Source organism: Scatophagus argus, chromosome 15 (assembly GCF_020382885.2).
Source record: "Scatophagus argus isolate fScaArg1 chromosome 15, fScaArg1.pri, whole genome shotgun sequence".
Lineage (NCBI taxonomy): Eukaryota > Metazoa > Chordata > Actinopteri > Scatophagidae > Scatophagus > Scatophagus argus.
In genome coordinates this window covers 11,918,196-11,938,654 of record NC_058507.1, presented here as the reverse complement: position 1 = coordinate 11,938,654, position 20,459 = coordinate 11,918,196, and the positions used below count along the sequence as shown (strand labels likewise).

The 20,459-nt window shown below is 43.9% G+C and overlaps 1 protein-coding gene across 4 annotated transcripts; it reads right to left on the bottom strand.

The window, feature by feature from the left end:
- Positions 1 to 98: 98 nt before the first annotated feature.
- On the bottom strand, positions 99 to 20,392 carry rtn1a (reticulon 1a). Of its 4 annotated transcripts, none has more exons than XM_046412101.1 (9): positions 19,784 to 20,392; positions 11,972 to 12,709; positions 10,473 to 11,159; positions 2,978 to 3,185; positions 2,727 to 2,865; positions 2,472 to 2,541; positions 2,046 to 2,092; positions 1,904 to 1,962; positions 99 to 962 (listed from the first exon to the last, which is right to left on the bottom strand). In XM_046412101.1, the coding sequence occupies exons 1-9, from the start codon at positions 20,004 to 20,006 to the stop codon at positions 920 to 922; spliced, it is 2,214 nt and encodes a 737-aa protein (XP_046268057.1). In that variant the 5' UTR covers positions 20,007 to 20,392; the 3' UTR covers positions 99 to 919. The 4 variants fall into 4 exon arrangements, with proteins under 4 accessions (XP_046268057.1, XP_046268058.1, XP_046268059.1 ...); XM_046412102.1 differs by having other exon boundaries at positions 10,473 to 11,156; positions 19,784 to 20,388; XM_046412103.1 differs by lacking the exons at positions 10,473 to 11,159; positions 11,972 to 12,709; positions 19,784 to 20,392 and adding an exon at positions 7,960 to 8,252.
- Between the last annotated feature and the right edge of the window lie 67 nt (positions 20,393 to 20,459).

Genomic DNA, 20,459 nt, shown 5'->3' with positions numbered 1-20,459 from the left:
CAGCTCAGACTTAGCTGTGGTGTCGTCCCACAAGCTCATCTTCACTGACTCCAGCTCGTCTTATGAATATAAACTCTCCATTAAAATGGCTGTGGAGATGTTATACATCAAGGTACATTTATTTTTCTTATCCTTGTAATTAAATACATAGTGTAAGTGCAAATAGTTAAAGAGTCCAGGGTCTAAAGAACTACAGAGTATAGTTGAACATAGTACAAAGTTGGACAGTTATTCAAACAAGCTAAATCACCAGATACTCCTCGTCTTTGTAGTAGTTGTACAACAGTACCTAAAACATGAGCGTGTTTATTGTTCCTTATGGTTATACAAAAGCAAAAACCCTACAATTACCACATCTAAGACGCATATTGTTAAATTATCTTGTGCTTGGAAACACCAAAAGGAAATCATTTTTGATATTTATATATATTGACATAGACTGAGAGAAGCCCCTTCTGCTAACTCAGAAACATGAAGCAGTATTTAACATTGGCAGCAGAGCACGTCTGAGGGCATTTAGCTTTTTTGTGCCAAACCATACAGTTTGTGGTAAGCACTGCTAAGCAAAAATGTAGCGTGATTTGAAAACTTCACAAAAGATATCAAATATTATTTACCCAAGGCTCAACTTCATGCACTTCATAATAAGCAACACAAAAAAAGTCAGTTTCTCTTTTTGTTTTTCGAGTTTTGTACTTGTCTACCTAGAAACAGGATCATGTACGTGTGACTGTGTGTGTGTGTTAGTGTTAAGACTGCTATAGACAGGGTGAAAGGCTTCTCCAGTGGATGCTGTTAGAGAACACCAAGATGACATAGCACTACGCCCCACAGATGACGACCAGGCTCTTCAACGGTGAGCGAGCTGCCTGACTCTGAGCTGGACTCGGCTGTCAGCTTCACGGTGAGACAGACAGGTCTACTCCTCCTTCCTCTTGGCCCCGGGGATCTTCGCTTGGATCCTGAACAGAGAAAACAGGCTTTAATAACCATGTGTCCAGCAAGATATTTATTCTAGATTAAGCTGAGCTCATGCTGACCTCTTGATGTTTCTATACTCTTTCTTTTTATGGAAGTCCCAAGAACCAACAAATTAAATGTTCCTAAAATTGGCAAAGGATGGTGGTCAGTTCCAAACAATTGCAGGCAGGCATTTTGGCATCAGCTGACCCTTCCAGCACCTGCAGACAAACTTCACTCTGGAGTTTTCTGACACAGAGATGGTGAATATAGGCTAGTCCCTTTCCATCCATTAAACTGATAATTTCTTTCCATTGCTGACCTTGTGCAACATGTTAGCATCTATAGCTTTTTTTTATTTATGTTAAATTAACTTGATGGTTCAAACTTTTAGGTTTTTAGGTTTTTCAGTTGGAGTATCCTGGCACTTTGACAAAAGCTAATGATAAGTTAACTGGCCTTGTCTACCTGTGCAGAAGTAGAATCAGGCTGTGGGTTGAAATTGTAAATATATGTGTGTGTGTGTGTTGTGTATCTGGCAACCTGAGAGCCATGCAAATTGCGAGACTTCCCCTGGAGAAACAGCAAAATGGGAGGGTGCTGGGGTAAAAAGGGGAGATCTGGCAGGCCCACCAGTACAACTACAGTCTCATCTGTGGGCACTGAGCAGCTGCACTGGAGGATTGAGGGTTAATGAGGCTCAGTGCCTTGCACAAGGGCACATCGGTGCCTCTAATCAGCAAGCGCTGCTCTTTCAGTTGTGTTCCTCAGACAAGGTGCAGGAAATGCTTTGCTATGTTGGTAACACCACCTCACTGCATCTGTGGACAGGGTGTACTGCTTGTGGTCCTCTTGGTGTGGCTTGTGCTCAGACATGGTGCCTGAAGCTGAATTTGTTCATGTATCGTTAAGTGAACACTAAACAAGAATAGCAGACACTCACTTCCCCACCACCGAGTTGACCTGGGTCCGTATTAGTCCCACGTATTGATCAATCTGTGCCTGAAAACAGAAGGAAAATTTTGATTTTAAATACTGGTTGACATTTTCTAAACCAGGTTTGAATTAAGTTGTCAGATTCCTACCTGATGTTTCTCATAGACCACAGGCATGGTGAACATGGAGATCACAGCTGTAGAGGCACGGAGAGAGTAACGGTTAGTGTTAAGAGTATTCTGACCTGCGGAGGGAATATGCACAAACAGAAACATACTTCTCTGACTAGGACCCTGTATCAAGTGTACACTGGCAAAGTACACAGATACTGTACACCCTGGCCTGAAGTAAAACATGTCTAATAAATTAATTTGGTAATAAGAACATGTGGCACTTCTCATTAATGACACAGTGTTGTTCATCACATGTTCTGAAGATTATTGAACTTCTGATGCATAAAAGACTAAAATGCTGGAGTGGGTGTGTGAGTCAACAGCAGAGCCTGAATGTTGGTTGCAGATAAAAAAATATATATAAAAAAAAAAGGAGCAGAGTGAGAACTGGGATGACCTCACCTAGGATGAGCAGCGTCAGGCCGTTGAAGAGAGCGCCCACGTAGGTCAGCAGCCACATCAAAACGGCAAACTGAAACACACACACACAACATGTTGTGGCGTGCATGTCTGACAGCATATACATGTATTACCAGATTGTTTTGGAGTCACAAAGCCCCACTAGTGACCTCAAGAGGCAGAGCAGCTGATTGTGGTGCAGTAACTGATATTGTCATCCTTTTCTAGGGATGCTAAAAGGACGAGTTCAAGACAAACCTTCAAGGAGTCAACCAGATCTTGTACTAGAAACAGCCTGCGGAGCTCCTTCATACAGGTGTTGGTGTACAGAAGGATTTTGTCAGCATATTTACTAATCTGGTCCTGGGACAGAGCGATTTCCATCTCCAGGTAGGATCTGCACAAACACAGGGTCAGAAACACATTAACACAAAATATACTCTGTTAAGTAAATGTCATAGACCTTTTAATGAATTTGATAAACCGTCTCATTCAACGGTTTCACTCACTTGAAAGGGTGTCCCTCATCGGTCTTCTGCACAGCCTGCAGCACAGACTTGTAGATCCTGAAGCTGATGGTGGCAGAGAGGGCTGCCAGGGCTAAGTATGCTCCGACGCTGACCACGCTGAACTGGGTCAGGGAGAAGAGGAGCAGAAGCACGCTGCTGAACACGGCCCCCGACTGCTTCACATTCCTCCAGTAGAGCAGGTCAATCGCTGTGGGGTGGGAGGAGGAGGGCAGAAGAAGGACAAACAGGGTTAGGATCCACAACCTGCATGATGTGACCTCTCGCTCTGTGACATGCAGAATTGATCATCTGTGGCTGTATCCTTTTCAAAGTGGATTAGGCTGCTGCTCGCTACGCACCACACATTTGGGTCAAATATCTGGAAGCTGTTCACAACCTGACGTCCTCGGAGAGCGTTGGCTGTCGTGTGATCCAGTTTTAACCCAGCTTCCTAACCTAGCTTTTCATTAGCTTAGAGTGAGCCGCAGGGCTGAAGGTGTCTGAGTGACGATTCGTCAGTTTGGTTTCTTTACTCTGTATGTGTATAGAGCAGCCTTTGCAGAAGATAACAGCTGACTTGTTTGTCAAGCGATGCCACATTCTGTGTTGCCCAACTTCGTATATACATCTGACGTGTACTTATCGTCAGTGACACCTGGTCTGGTCTCACACGTATACAAACATATGTACAACCAGCCAGAGAAAGCCGTAAGCACACCTGCACTGGCTGCTCTCAGAACTGAATTAATGATTGACCCATAGCTCGGTGAAGGCAGCGGCAGAAATAGAAGCACTATCAGCAGTTTGCAGATAACAGTTCAATGTGACCTGGCCAGACGAGCAGTTCTCTCTGGTCAGTGATGAAGGATGACGATGCTTCATTGCAGTGTCTCATAGTGCAGTGAAACAGCAAAACTCCCCCGAATTGTCTCACACTTACAGAAGCAAACTGTTGAAATGTACAACAACCAACATGCCTTCTGGCACTTGTACATCTTGCTGCACAACTTTCCTTTTATTCTAACATTTCCTCACTTCTGTGGGTGGTGGGGCCTGTAATATAAAGCCACTAGAAAAGATGAGAGAGAAATGAAAACTGAGGATTAGGCCAGTCTACCGTTACAGCTCCAGAGGCCGACACGGTGCTCTGCTTGCAGTCATTTGTGTCTGCTGGAAACATGGGCCTGTTTCCATGAGAACTGTCGGCTGCTTGTTACACCTCTCCTGAAACGGCTGCCTCCCCCACCACTGACACCACTGCTATTGGTACCCGGAAATCCATCAAGTCTTGTGGGGAGGCGAGCAGTACATTAATGTAAACTTGGGAAGAGAGAATCGCGGCTTTGGTCTCTCGGGTGTCTTACTCTTCCTCTCTGAGCTGTCCGCCAGCCTGCCTGCTCTAATTTTAGCCGTGGAGCTGTGAGCAGCATAGTGATGACGGCCATCTTTACTCTCCACTAAAAGGCATCTGTGGATGCCAAAAAGGCAAGCTAAACCTGGGTGGTAACAGTCATTGTGACTAGGTGAATGTCGGCTACAAACACATACACACTTACTCCTCCTATACTGTAAAATAACGTGTAATCTGTCTTTCCTTGTCAGTAACCAACTTATGACTTACAGCACCTGTTAGCCCCCCCCCCCCCCCCCCCCCAAACATCAAATCAAAGACACTACTCATTCAGAATCAGTGGGAACAGGATTTATGTGCCATAGCTGCTGTACATGCACCACTCCACGCTGAAGCTGTTGTTACTGCCACTGGTGACAAAGTGTCCATGTGGCTACTGATATGAATAGAGATGCTCTTTCACACACACACACACACACACACAGAGGCACAGGTATCACACACAGCAGCTGTAACAACACACAGACACATCAACAACCAGAGAGAGGTGTTGACCAGCGACTGTGCCTTGTGATGTGCCGCAAAGACTGCACGCAGACTGAAAAGCTTTAGCTAGTGCAGTAGAAGTATGTACTGACCTGCGGCTCCCATGGCTGAACAGGGAAAGAGGCAGCTGCTTTATCCACGGACAAAAGGAGAGCTCTGAAGGGGGAGTCCCCCCACCCCCAGCACAGGAGGGGAGGGGCCACAGTCACACCAGCAAATCAGCATCCTCCTGTGTAAGGGGACTGACGGGGGGGGGCATCTGTGGGGTGCGGTTGCCAAAGAATCGCATTGCAATCCAACACTAACACACAATCTCCCCCTCTGTGAGCTCTTTTATGTTTGGGCTTTTAAGCGCAGCCCTCCTGACACGTGAGAGATTGTCAAGCCGCGACTAAAATAAAAGTCAGTGTATCAAAATAGAAATTTCTTTTATGTGTCAAGATTGTCTCGTTTGACGTGCGTGATGAAGGATGAGATCGTAACATTGAAAGCTAATAAACTGTACAGACTGTAGCCATATACTCCTGCTCCATTAAAATGCTTCGGCGGCAAGGATTGGCCGAGCACCTGCCTGATGCAGTTACCATAGTTACCGTGCTCCATTTTCTCCCCGCCACTCACTGAGAGATGGAGAGAGGGAGGAAGGGAGGGGCACGAACAAGGAAGAGGGAGGGGAAACAGCGTTCCCTATGGGAACAGAGAGACAGATTCATTTGCTGTGAACCTGGGGAATCAGCAGCACATTATGTGTCTCCACACCCTGACATGTGAAGACAGCCGCTCCCTTTATTGTGGAGTACAAAAGGACAATGGCAGTTTTAACACAAGGCCCGTAAGTGGTCAAGTTCATGTCAAGAAAATAGTGAAAAGTAAGTTAAGGGCTAAACTGATAGTACCACATTACAAGCTCAGAATATTCCATATTTTAGTCAGAAATCAAACTAAAATATTCCATATTTTAGTCTGATTTCTGACTGATTAATAAAATCTGTGTGGTGCTGCTTGTTTACATGAGACAACAGTCATGGTGACTTTTCAGTTGTTTACATATGATCCAAACCTTTACGTGATATTGACATTAATGCAGCCCGGTTAGTTTTTTTTTTGTCAGTAGCAAAAACTGATCTGTATGCCAGTTTGATGTAAACCCACACAGGATGTAGAATCAGAGTACACAGAACTATGAACACAGCCTGCCAAGCTCTGTTTGTTGATATGACTCCTGATTTTGATACACCCAGCAAAAACCAGAGCAAATGATTAACACCAGTGACAATAATATGATTCCCCCTCCCCCTTTTCTGTAGTGAAACTAGTTTAGTCTGACCTCATTAAATCACTGAAGACATCCTTGTGGCCTCAAACAAGCTATCAGCCAAAGTGAGCAAACATGCAAAGGGACTTCTGGTGCCAACAGCTGAGATTCGGAATTTGAGTCTCACACTTGGAACCTGGATTTGGATGTGACATGTTCAGACTCAGGTGTGACATGATGAGTATGAATGTCAAATTTCTGTTCCGAGGGCTCGTTCAGATTTTTTGATATAAGATGGTGTGAGTTACTCACCTGACATTGATACATGGATAAAAGAATTTTGAATCACAACAGCACTAAAAAAGTTTCAACCATTTTCAGTGCATATCTACACCCGATTCTTCTCTCAGACATCTTTATATCAGTAAAGTTATTTGAATATATTAATGCATGAATCAGTATCACTGACAGTGAGTACATCAGACCATTTTCTGACAAGCTGAACTAAGCTTTGCCTTTACTTGATGTATTTGAGAAACTACTAAATTATAATATGATGTCCATGATTATGGATGGCCTTATATTTAAGAATGTATATTAACTTGAATGATAAAAGTAGCCACTTGATTAGGAGCCATTTATAATTTTAATAAATCATACACACATGACTCAATTTTGGATATGCCTGCATCATTGTTTGGCAGTTCTTGAGTAGCTTGGTGGCAGTGAGTCAGTATTGTTCATGTGCAATGAAAATGACTAAACATAAAACGTCCTACAGCATCAAGGTGCAGACATTCACATACAGAAAGTAAATCTGTTTCATCCTTCACTGTGCTAGCTGTATCAGCTTAATTTGATGCGTTTCTAATGAGAGGCGGCTTCCATTAGATGGGATATTGTGTTACACAGTCTCAGAGATTCATTTTGTCCGAATGAAGTGAGTAATGATTCAGTAGAGTAATAACAAATGGGGCTTTATCATCAAGGTTATTTTTGCAAAGCTGCGCACCCACAATCAATGACTGTTACTGCCTCTGTTAGGGACACACTAAATGGACCACTCTATTGTATTTTCACCGCTAAGCCAAATAAGTAAAGATGACAGATAATAAACCTCAACAAGCGTGGAGGAAGACGCGCCATTTTCTCTCTTGGCCCCATGTAAAAGCCCTGTATGCTATAGACACAGACAGACAGAGGATGCTCCTGTCCGGGCCCAGTCTCTGCAAGGTGCCATGGCAGCCGAGGAGATAGGGCTGATGTAATCAGGATGGGTGTGCCCTGGTTACCATGGAGACAGTCTGTCAGTGCCGTCCGGATGCTCAGACTGCCTCGTTACACAAAAACAGTGCATACGCCATATAAAACCAACTCCCCTGCACGGTTGCAAAATGGAGAGCGCGATAACAATGACACGCCTCAGTCCACAGCACAACACTGGCATCCATATTCGCAAGCACCCAAAACAGATGGCTCCCAGCACTCTGGTGTGTATACACTCGTTTTTCCATCACACCCACCAATGTCTGTCACTTTCCCCCCTCCTCTTTGTTTTTTTTTTTTTTTTTTTCTCGGATGCACACACGCACGCAGTAGAAAGGATCTGTCGTTAGGGTGTGTCAGTGTGAACGGAGGCTCAGGTTAACATTGTTCTTTGTTCTTGACAAATAATAGCTAATGACAGCTAATGTGCACATGCAAAGCACACACACGCAAGTATACACACCTACAGTATAGTATGTTGAATGTTTAACCTACATGCAGAGATAACAGTCCACCTCTCACAGTCACAAAACACAGACTTAATCACAGTAAACACATCAGTACCCTGGCCTTTCCAGCTGCTCCAGGAGCTTTCCTTCTTGGTCACGTCTGCAGTGGCCTGCATGCTGGTGATCAGCTATGTCCCTGTTCTCTTTCTCTTTATGGTCACCCGTTTTCTTCTTTGTCTCCCTCTTCGGTAGCACCGACTCACTCACTCATCCCAGAAAGGCATGAATGGTTGAAAAGGATGCAGAGATGACAGAGAGGGAGGAAGGGAGGGAGGGAGGAAAGGTTTCCAAGGTGCTGCCGGCTCGCGGAGCACACAGACTGATGCTGTGGAGCGGCGCTGGCTAGAACAGAAGGAGCAGGGAAAGTGCGTATGTGTCTGAGTGCGTGTGTGCTGGGGGAGGGGTATTGTGGTGGTGGGGGGGGGGTTCAAATTGTAAACACCATACCACATTTGCTGCTGCAGCAAACCATCCATGCAGTGATTAAGAGCCTAAGGGGGTGAGTGGTGATCTTTGGAGACAGTTTTTTTCTTGAAAGGGAAGGTACACCAGCTTTCACAATAAAAGCCCCAACAAAATGGGGCAAAAGCAGTGGGAAGTGGCTTTCATTGTAGCTTGTTTGGAACAGAACCATATTCATTCGTGCAGTTAGTAATACAGGCTTATGGCATTCTGTGCAAACTAAAAGAAGAACAGCAGTCATTTTAAAAGTCTGATGCAATAGCAAATGTTTTCTGAAGGTTGAAAATGAGACCATGTTGCTGAGAAAAATATGGCAAACATCCAGCTCTGTTGTTCTTTATTTGCACAGAAGAATGTTTAAGGTTTTATTCAGAGATACAAATAGCTGTTTCCACTATGACTAGCTGATAATTGAAGAGGCTAAGTGCTTGTACTTAAATAATTCATAACGGGAACCACTGAGCATTACAGTGCAATGCTTCTTGTTTAGTACCCTCAGGATGTGTTTGTGCTTTGTGATTTCCTCCCTAGAATATATTTGTCATGCGGATGGAGCTGTAAAGAGAACTGTGACTGAAACGCAAGAGAAACAGCACTGTCACTGTGGTGTCAGCAGTGAGCAGAAAATAATTGCTTGATAGTTTGGGGCTAACAGAATTTTACAGTCCCATCAAAGCTGACCCCCCACAGACAGCCACGCCTCACACCTTCTGTTCACTGCAGCCATGGCAAGCTTCAATGCCAACAACAAAAAAAAAAGCAGATTTCTCTGAACCAGACTGAACATGCTCTCCCATCACTGTTGCTATGGCAACTGGCGTGGAAGTGCACCAATTGATGAGAACAGTATCTGCTGGTCTTCCACGGAGCAAAGGTGCACAACGACCTCTAGTGGTGGTGGGGGAAAAAACACACGTGACCTGCTTTTTTTTGTGGGTTTCCAGAACCTTCTTGCAGTCTGCGTAAACAAAATGAGGAGAGCCTCTTTTATTTTCTGTTTAGTCATACCAGCTCCTAGTGTTTTACATTAAAACATTTCTAACTATTTTTGTATCTTGATTGCCACGTTCTGTTGTGAGCTGCTGTGAGTTCCAGAAAACCCATGCACCTGACTTTCTGAAGTCAAAACCAAACAACATCCATTCAGATGTGATTCCCCCCCACCCCCCAATTTTGTAATTATGTGAAATCTAAGAGAAAACCTTCAAAGCCCCTAAGTAGGGATGTGTCCCAGTTTTGATATCATGGCATTATGTAAACGCACTATTTACAAGGACAGCCAGCAGAAGTCAAAATACCAAATCCAAATGTGCAGCTTAGATCTCCTGCAGACTGCGACTGACATGTCTGACTTATCTAATCCATGTTAAAGGATGATGTAAGGAGCCAGATGTTGTCAAGATACATCGTGGTAGTACTCAGCATCTGCAATTCCATTATTTGTACTGTTTCCACTGAAGCAGACAGAAATGTTCCCAGGTTAGATGTGGTAGCTGCTTCACGGGTTTCACTCGTCTCGCATTTCCATAAGTATCAATCAATGCATCCTCACTTTGCTTTTTTTTCTCAAATGTACCACCAGGGGGAAGCAGACCTCATGAAAGTACAACACAAGCACATCCCACCCACCCTTTGCAAAGACACTCACACTTAGCAGTGGAACATCTTAGTTCCATCAGCAATCTTGTTTACGTCCCCCACCATGTCAACTAAACAGCGTTTAAGCACACCATACAGGTAGCCAGCAGGAAGTAGACACAAACAAAAACTGTGTTAGTGATATGATTAGAAATGTGCTGTCACTAATTTTCAGTTTACATCAAGTTGTGAACATATGGCATAGCTGTTTCACTTTGTGCATGAAGACACATCAGCATACACAACTTGTTCCACAAGCTGACAGCACTGGAAAGCCAGTTTTCCATACAGTAGCTTATAAGCTAAGGTGAAACTACTGCAGCAATGAAATGATTACACACGTTTTGGGAAATCTTATTACTTCCACAAAGAGGCAGTAACAATGTGCATTGTTACATTTTTGTGTAGAGCTGAAATATATATCCCTTAGAAAGATCAAAAGAGAAAATGAAGACTGTGAAGACTGACCTTTTTGTTTGTTAAAGCCCAAGAAGATTGATGCTGCAGGTTTTCCTGGGTCTCCTTTGCCCTCATCGGTGTGCTTGTGCATGTCTTCCTGGAGAGGCCTCTCTGATCGCACCTCTGGGGGCACGGCAGCAGTCGGAGGCTTGGGCTTGGTGAGGCGATCCTCCTCTGTTTTAACTGGGGTCTTGACCTTTTCTGTGATCAGGGGCTCAGCTGACGCAGCCTCAGCCGTACTGCGGGGAGAGACGGAGCTGGGAACCAGAGGAGAGGGAGGGCTGACTCCCTGTTTGGGCCCACTGAAGCCCTGCTCTCTCTTTGGGCTCTCTTCAGACGCAGACTCAATGAAGAGATCGCTGTCAAGCTCTGCCTCTCTCTCCTCCCTCAGAATGCTGTAGGCTGTGGGTGGAGCGTGGTTGCCAGCCAGGCCAAAACCACCCTTGGCGACAGGGGGGTTATCAAAGGGGTTGTTAGGCTGGCTGAAAGTGCCCTTGCTTGTAGGTGGCTGAGCAAATGGGTTGCTACTGGCCTTTGGAGGCTCCTCTGACACCAGCTCGATCTCCGAGTCTCCAGACTCTGCGCTGCTGCCATCATGCTCCCTGCTGCTGGCCTTTGTGCTTGGAGGACTTTTGGAAGCTGCCGGCTTCATCGTGTCTGCTTTGAACATGTCATGGGAAGGGAATTCTTTTTCTGCTGACAAAGAAATGCAGAAAGAAATGGGCATTAATGTCTTCATTACAAATTTAGACTACAGACACATAACTTAAAGCAAGATTGTAATTTTTGAAAAATAGAAATAACACAATCCTCTTCTTAAATGAAATGTTGGCTTCATAAATAGTAAAACATCCAATTCAATATACTTATGGGTTTTCCTGTCACAGCTAAAGATATTCCAATACCAGTTAATACTTGATCATATGAGTTGATAAAAACTTTAACAGCTATTACTCAAAACATGAACAAATACATGGAGAGAATGAATGCCACATAACTTCTCTTTTATTATCTAGAGAAAGTTTGCTGACATGCTGGATATTGGCTACTTGTGTAGTAGAAAACAAATATGTTAAGTTGCATCATACAGGTTTACAATATGATTCTGGGAAGTAGCAGGGTCCTGTTACGGGGCTAATAAATTATGTGGTATCGAATCAGTGTGTAGACTTATCTACTTGCTGATACATGATCCAGCATTTTAGGCAGCATCAAAGCCGTTGTATCAAATTGACCCCAGTACAACCCTACTAGGTCTGGTATGCCCAGTAGTTTGTGGGGGTTAATATCAACTAATATGAACAAACTTTAGATATTTATTGTTATGTAACAGCTTGCTGACATTTTCAGTTTTCTCTACCTTTGCTGCTGCTACTATTTTAACAGTGTTTCAAATGAGTTTCCAGAAAATTCTATGTGAAATTGCATACACAGTGATGGAAGATTTTAATCGCCCACTCCTATATCTGACTACATGACAGGTGTTTCTGTGTGTGTGCTGTGCCTACGTGTCGGTGAAGCACTGGGAGTGGAAGCAGGGCTGTCATCCTCTGGCTCTGATAGCGTCACTGTGGGAACCCCCTGTAAGCCCACACTCAGGACGTTTTCACGCTCAGACAGACTGACTGGAGGGGGTGGCTGTTGTGGCTCAGTCTTGGCGGTTGGGGGCTGGGACTCGGTCAGGGTGATCTTCACTGGGCTGGCTGTCTGCGGGGTGCCACCCAGGTTTCGGTAGGAGCGGTAGTCTGACAGCTCTTCATCTGATGGCTCCTCCACGTAGGGGAAAGAGTGGGAACCCAGTGCTGGACCTAGGTTTTCTTCCTCCTCTTCTTCCTCATCATCTTCATCTCTTCCTGGGTTTTTATCAATGTAGCTGCCCAGTGACTCACGACCACTTGGTCCTGTGTCCACCAGGCTGTGTAGAGCCCCCTGTTGTTGGTCATGACGCTCATCCCCATGGCTGATGTCCATGTAGTTGTAGGATTCTGTCTTATCTGAGCTGAACAGTGATTTTGGCATGTCATCAACCAGGCGGGAAGTCATCTTGGTGCTTGAGCTGAAGCTATAGGTGTCGCTGGAGAAGTCATCCAGGGCAGAGGAATGAGAGGAAGGCTTGGTTTGTTTCAGATCGTCTGACAGGTAAGAGTCCTCTCGACCTGATGTGAAGCTCTGATTTGATAGCAGGGAAGTGTAGACATCACCATCATCATTCATAGGCTTTCTGAACAGGCCAGACATAGGGTCATCTACAGAGGTTGACAGGAAGAGAAAGGATCAAAATTCAGTGAGGTTAAAAATGCACAAAAAAACTGACAAGGAAGAATGACAGCACTTTCTGTGTCACACAATCATGAGCTGTCTGATTAATGAAAACATCCAGTTAAACAAGGCTGTGCTTCAGCTGGCTCTGCTGCCAGGGAGAGGGGCTGTGGCACCGTGAGAGCAGCACAGTCAGACTGGGTGCTCGGCTGTGAAGATCAGTGAGGCAGCAGTAACAGAGGGTACTTGTACCCGGTGCGGGACAAAGGGGGATTGTTCAGACCCCAAAAAAACCACAGTGTCACAACCAGAGTCTGTTCTAAATCATGCAGGCAAATGGCTTTTTGTAGTCACATCTCTCCTCTGTAATCACTAATCCGGTGTCTCCCCTGACTAATCAGCGTTATGAAAATGAATGCATATAGATAAAGTGTGCACAATATACTGTATGTGCATCTCCAAAATGTAAATCGCTTAAGCTAGTCTTGACAAGGTTGAAAAAAGTCTTGAATGACAGATAAAATAAATATTTGAAACACTGCACACTAACGGCAAACACACACACAACTGGAATAATAATAGTTACAGTGATATAATTGTAGTGTTAACAGCTTTTCTGCCACTATTATGATTTCAAAAATGACTGTGTTGGTGTTATCTGTGACTTTGCACGTGCCCTGCCATAAAATATCATTCAGCATCTCACGGCATAATTTATTAGTGCTTCGGGGAAATGGTAAGGATGCTCATATTACATATGACTTGCAAAACAGGAAGAGACACACTTGATAGAGATGTTATTTTAAATCATCGGGTCAGAAGTCAAGGTCAAGAACTCCAATCTGTTGATTTCATGTCCAGTTTCCAGCCTTACAGTCATGCAACTCAGCCAACAAACACACTGCCTCCTGTTCTTACACGAATACACAAGGGTAGACACAGAAATACACACACTATACTTCACCATGCATGTGATAGTAATATTTATGTTGTGTTGTGTGTACAAGTCAGAGTTTATATATCCACAAACTGAGCTCCTCCCCCGTTCTCAAGCCCTGCTTCTCCCAGGGCAGTGGTGGCACTATAAATAGGCTGGGTCCAGCTGCTGGGCTGGATGGGGGGGGGGGGGATTTAAAATAGCAGCCTTAGGGTTAGCTCTGGAGGATGCAGACTGACTGACAGAAGACCGAACAGGTCAGGACGTCCCGTCCCTCCCTTCTGCTTCCTCTTAAAAAGCCCCACCACCCTTCCCTTCTGTTGTCCTTCCCATTGCTGCTCCCTCAGTCATTAACAATACATCATACTGCAGTACAATGGCATAAGCACTGCACGCCCATGCTGGGACATGGGGAGGGGTGACATGGAGGAAAAGCAAAGCAAGTCAAGACACTCTTGAGCTTCAGATTATTTTATATTTAATAGGCTCGAATGCCTGAAAGAGCAACATCTGAAGTGCCTCTGGATCCCACCAGCATGCAACAAAGATGGGCACAGCTGTTGAGCCAAGTTTGGTTTAATGACATGAATGCCCTTGATGTGCTGCTAAAGCGAACCAATATACAGTATAATCCTCTTAGTGTACTAGCATAGTATAGGTCCCATCAGCCGTCACCCTGGCAACACCATCACAATCTAACACTCACTGATTCACTGTACTACTGTACAGATGTGGGAAGCACTCAGAGCCACTACAAAACTGTGAAGAGAGGTGATCTCTGGTGCTGTGAACTGCCAGTAATCCTGTTGACTGTAGGCAACCCCCCCACCCCCCACCATTCTACGTAACAGGACAGATAATCTCACCAGCAGTTGCATAAAGCATCTGCAGTGATGAAGAGGCCAGGTTCTTGTCTTTAACTGAGCAGCTACTTGACAAAGTTGGTGTGTTGAGATTGAGGGTGTTTTGAGTCTGCTGATACGGCACAGCACCAGGACTCTGGGAAAAACCCCCACAGGGCTGAAACAAATGCTTTGCTGCACTCAGATGGGATTGGATGTGACAACAGAGGAATTCTCAGCTCACACTGTAGCCGCCACACAACATAATCATGCCACTGAAAGGATGGTGCAGTTAAATAAATAAGTCCTGGTGGATGTGCTATGAAGCGCCAGTCCTTTTGTTGTCCTCTGTGTAGCCACTGCAGCTCCGAAACTAATGCAGCCTGACAATCTGTGCTATACCAAGGCATGGGCTCCTAATTATCTGGATACAGAACAAAAACATGTGAGCACAGACGATATCAAAAGAGCTGGAGTAGCGAAATGAATATATTAACACTTTGAAATTATGGGTTGGCTAAGCTGCATGCGCAGCTGGGTTTACTCGCTTTAAGACGCTAACTGATTCACTGCAGTTATTCACTGTGGAATAAGATGATTAAACTAATGTGAACAATAGAAAGGGATGTAAAAAAAACGACTGAAGAAATATCTGTTCGACTTGAGAACATCACATCATTGACTCGCTTCTTGCAGCCAGCAGTCCAGTGCAGAAACAGAGAAGATGCTGCTGGTTCCACAAACTGTCTATCAAAGGAACAATCACTGTCAGTCAGCGTTGTCCCAGCACACGCATCACTAATCCCAGCAGTAACTCAACTGCACTTTTAAACATCTGTGGATCTGCTGCACTGTAATGATTTCATCACCCCATCCGTGACCCTCCTGACTGCGGTGTTACCTTTCAGGAGTTGTCTTTCACCCCATGACCATGTGGAAAGTAATCCATCGGTGTACTTCCTTCCAAGCCATTTATGTCTTTGACGTTAAATAATATCCTGTGGATCATTTTAGATATAAGTAGTTGGAGCTTGGAACAACAATGGCTGTACACATATTATGAAACAATGAACGATTGTTTATAAACTTTCACATAAATGTGTTATTTGAAAGTATAAGTACAAATTATTTTGTAACTATTGTTGTCCCTTCAGTTTTGTACATGTTATAAAAACCACGCTAACTGTATCAATACCTTGATATTGTTGCATTTCAAAATTAAATTTGCTGTTCATTTACACCTGAGCATAAATAACATCTACAAAATAAAAATTTAGATGTCAAAAACACTTAACACTCTAATTAATCTTAACATTAAAACTACTTTCATGAAGAATTTTACAAATTTGCCTTTTATGATTAATCTGGATGACAGAACTCAATCATGCTCATTCATAACATGACTCTGTTGGAGGGTGGTATAATATGAGGTTCCTTTAATAAGTCCCTTGCTTACTGTATTTGTCACAGCTGAAGTGAAGCACCGCTCCAAGTCTTAATGGTCTCTGGCTTTAATGTATTCATTACAATATACTTGGCTGAGCAAATACATGAATAGCAGTCACTAACTATCCCGCTTTTTAATGTCAGTAAAGAGGAAGAAAATGGAGAGCACAAAGACAGTCTATAGTGCGAAGTGAGGTACAACAGAACTACTAGCAGAGGTCGATTGGGGAACAGCTGTGCTGAGGAAATCAACTGCGCAGAGCTGCATTGATCCAAGACAATGAAGACACACAATTACTATAAGAAACATAAGTATATCTGCCATACTTTAGAAAAATCGCTCAAGACCACACAGGCCAAATGTTGTTCCTGCAGCCTTTGTCAACGATAATCAATGTAGAGCCAGTTTAAATAAAAGCTAATCTGTCCTCATTCAGATTCTGAAGCCATGGTACATAAAGTACCTGTCTCCCCCTGTATTGATCGTATTTTTCTTGCTTGGACAGAGCTTTATGGATGAACGGAGAGGACGTGGGAGGATCCGGACTGAGTGTCTGCAAGATGTCTACTTTGGGTCAAAGCTGTCAATTTAGTGTGACTCTGAATTGGCATTTCAATTATATTCTATAGACAGAATTTGGCATTAAAGAGTACAGGTGCGGGCGGGAAGGCAGGCATGCATAGGCTTCAGTAACCCACACAAAGATATTTTGATAGACTGTGCTGTTTTTAAGAGTCTCTGCTGATAGTAGCGCTAATCCCATGGGAAGTTTTTCAATACTCTGCTCAGGGATTACTCTCTGCCCACAGGCTAGAGAGCTGGACTGGGGCAGTGAGATCATAAACATAGCATCATATTTCACATGTTGGCTTTTAATTGTTTTCAGGGTAAACACAAGGGATTAAAATACATGCGAAATTATGATTCATAGCTATAACAACAGGAGTCATGCTTTGTTATTGTCTCCTGCAGTGGAGCTTTTTCGAGGCCACTTCACACTTTTATCTTGTCCCTTTATCCCTCAGCATTAGCTAATTGGTCCTGGAGATGGATGAAGATGAATGAGACTGGAAACCTGACAGATAGCACATAGGATGAGGCCCAAATCATTGTATATTCTGTATAAATTAAAGGCTCATTTAATTACCTATGGTGCTTTCACCACATATTTTAACCACAATAGCTAATGGAAACATGCAGACACTGACTCACATCTGGGAGCTGCTCTGCTGACCACTGACATCTTGAAGATACTGAATTAAATGTGGAGTAAAGAACTGTTTGTTGTACTTCCATTTTCCATTTCCAGTCTAACCATTTTTCAACCATCGGCCTTCTTGTCACAGCCTCGCCTTTCTTTTACTCCTCCTACTCCTCCTCCACCCCTGTATTATCTTGCATCTTTATCATCTAGTCTGAAAAGACCGAGACCCCCCCCCCCCCCCCCCCCCCCAGGGGACAGAAGGAGAGCTCGCACCAACTAAAAGGCACAAATGCACTGGGCTGGCTTATGCAGTCCAGCTGAGTCTACTAAGTGCTTTCTCTATCTGAGAGATATGGAGCCAGACATATGCTGTCTCATCCTTGTCACTGCTGACATGCTGAAACAGAGAAAGACTCGAGTCTAATCCACCTGTCAGGGTCTGGACTGTTTCTTGTGACTGATGCATGTTGTCAGGACACGATAAAGTGGCCATTATAATGTACTGTGAGGAGTTAGAAAGGGCTTGTTGGAAAAAGGATGTGTCACTGTTTGTGTACAGTATGCACTTAGTTGGTTTCTTTTATGCCAGAGAGCAGGGGAAGATGGCAGGCACACCATGTGCTAAAAACAAACCTGACTTTGGGATTTTCACAGAGGACCTGGTCATGATACAGCAATATCTTTCACAACTTTCTTTCTCGAGCCTCTTGAAACCCTTACAGGATTGGAGACTTTTGTGGATAAAAGAGGCTATACTGTACTGCACTGTTTGTGATCCAAGACTAAGGTTCTGCCCTGTGGTAATTTAATATAGCTGAAATCAGCATTATCGGCGCTCTGTGGGCAGATCATTGTTGTGAACAAGATTTAGGTCAGACATGGATCGATTACCTAGCGAGGCAATTCTAGACATGTTGAAGAGATACTATTTCACAGTTTGTGCTATTCAAAGGCCAAACTTCTTTTCCAGAACTTCAAATATTTTGTGATGATGAGAAGCAAAGCATAAACGAAGAATGCGTTTAATAGAGGCTGTTGAACGTCTTTGACAAAGATCAGACCAGACCATAACATGTCTGGTCAAGAGGAAAACGTCCATGAGATCTGCTCAATGAGATGAGATCTGTACTGTTCCCACCAAGAACATAAGTGACAGAGTGAATTATTTCACCAGTATGGAAATGGTTCAGCTGGAGTCATAGCAGTAAAAGACAGCCATCCTTTCCTCTTTTATGAATCAAAACATAATCTGTGTGTGTTTGTGTGTGTGCATGCAAATACACAAGTCTGAGCTTGTCTGACACCTTATTATGAAAGCAGAGCTTGTTTTTTGTGTAAAGTGAGGCCAAACATCAACTAGCCAGTTCATCATTTCACATATATTTTATACTCAGTCTGCTTCTTGCAGATCATTTTTAGCTTTTGAAGGTTATGTAAATTTTGTGGTGCTTTTTTCCATTTCAACACTTTCAGCATTAAATGTTATAGTTGCGCTTTCATGCCAAATTCCTAGCCCCAAAGGATTAAAGTCCAATTTATGCAATCATAATGCTGCTGTAGTTAACAGACATACCAAAAATATATGCTTTTTTTTTTCTTTTTCTTGTTTTGGAGTAGCAGCTCCCAGCAAGACGAGAAAGGCCCGAACACCAAAGACAGGAAAGTAGGCAGCCCTTTTTTTTTTTTTAAACATCATCTCGTGAATTTTTCAGTGAATTCGTGAATGAAAGTGCAGGGTTCTAGTTTTGCTCACCAAGCGAATAGTTAGTCCTGTCCCTTCAGGATTAAAAATAGCAGCATGAGCTGAGCTGTGCTTAGGAGAATGACTGTCTTAGAACTGAGGTCTGCAAGATGTTCCCACAAAAACACTGCCTTCAGCTTCCAATAATGTAATTATATCATCAACAATACCAAAGCAGGGATGTAGAAATCCTGTCATCATTCTGTTACAGTAGGATTAGTGGGTTCTCTTTCTGTTAGCTGTAGTTTATTTCCTACCCAGTCAATGGCTACAGGGCTTAGGCCTGCGGTGTGTTTGTCATCCTGCTACCTCACCATATCCACAATGCAGGTATTTTATTATATATATATGCAACCCTACATGTGAGGCCTGGTACAGCAATTGTGCCAGTGAGGGTTCACAGACCATTCAAAGTTCAACAGGCTATTTGTTAATGCATGCTTCATCCCATCTGAATCCTCCCTACAGACTCAATTTTCATCAGCCAAAGAACTGTCTGGACTAGTGCGGAGAACAGCAGGCCATATTTGATGTTTCATAACTGTCAGGGACTAAATCTCTTGTCTGAATTAACTTAGTTTTTCAGATGTCTCATATTATTTACTCCAGCGTCACTGCTTGATTTACTGTCACCCTGTGCAAGTTACTCGCTAGCACCTTTGTTTCTCTTGTTTCCAAACCCAGAAGTTTTAACTCAGCTGACAGACAGGACGTCTGTCGTAACGATAAACTCCGTGACAAATGAACGCGGCCGCTTGCTCCCTCGCTTTATTCATTCCTACCTACCTACGTGGGTTTCTTAACAGCGGATCAAATGAAACCTGATGTAGTTTTAAAAAATTATAAACTGTTGAAAATCAAGACTTAATTGCGATAACTGCCCGGTTTACCTGTAGATGCAGTTTCCATAGCAACGGGAGGCCTTTTCCCGTCGTCCTGGAAAGGATGAAATTGTTGATCCAGGTCGCCCGCCACCTCGCCGCCTCTCGGCTTCAATTCGTCACGTAACTCGCCGAACCGGGTCGGTGTGTTCCCATACAGGCCGTTCCTCTCATAGTCATCCCCAAACCACCTCCCTTCCGAGCCTAGCTCCTCACCGGGCTTAGCAGACATGCTTTTTCCTGTTGTCGGACTCAAGCTATACTAGCAACTACGCTTCTCTTCTTGTTCTTCTGGTTTACCGGGGCTGGACTGTAAGTGAGCGGCGGCAACCCTTATGCGCTAGAATGGGTGACGGAGACAGACACACAGTGATGCAGCTCCTGGCTGGCGTCTGTCAACTGAGCCTGGGGTTTGTAAACGCCACAGATGAGACGGTGCGGTCGGTCGGGGAGCAAGAGCAGAGGAGTGAGGTTGATTGTTTTAGTTCACTGCTCCAACAGTGACGTCATGGTGTCCGCGAGGCTCGGGGTTGGCACTTTGTACGGGGCAGAGTCTAATATGAAAGGCATTTTCGGAGCGCAAACGAAGCCAAGTGTTTGATATTGACGAAGTGGTTGACAGGAAAATGATTCCCGGAATAGCGAGAAAGAGGCTACAGTGACTCTACAAACAGATTAAACAATT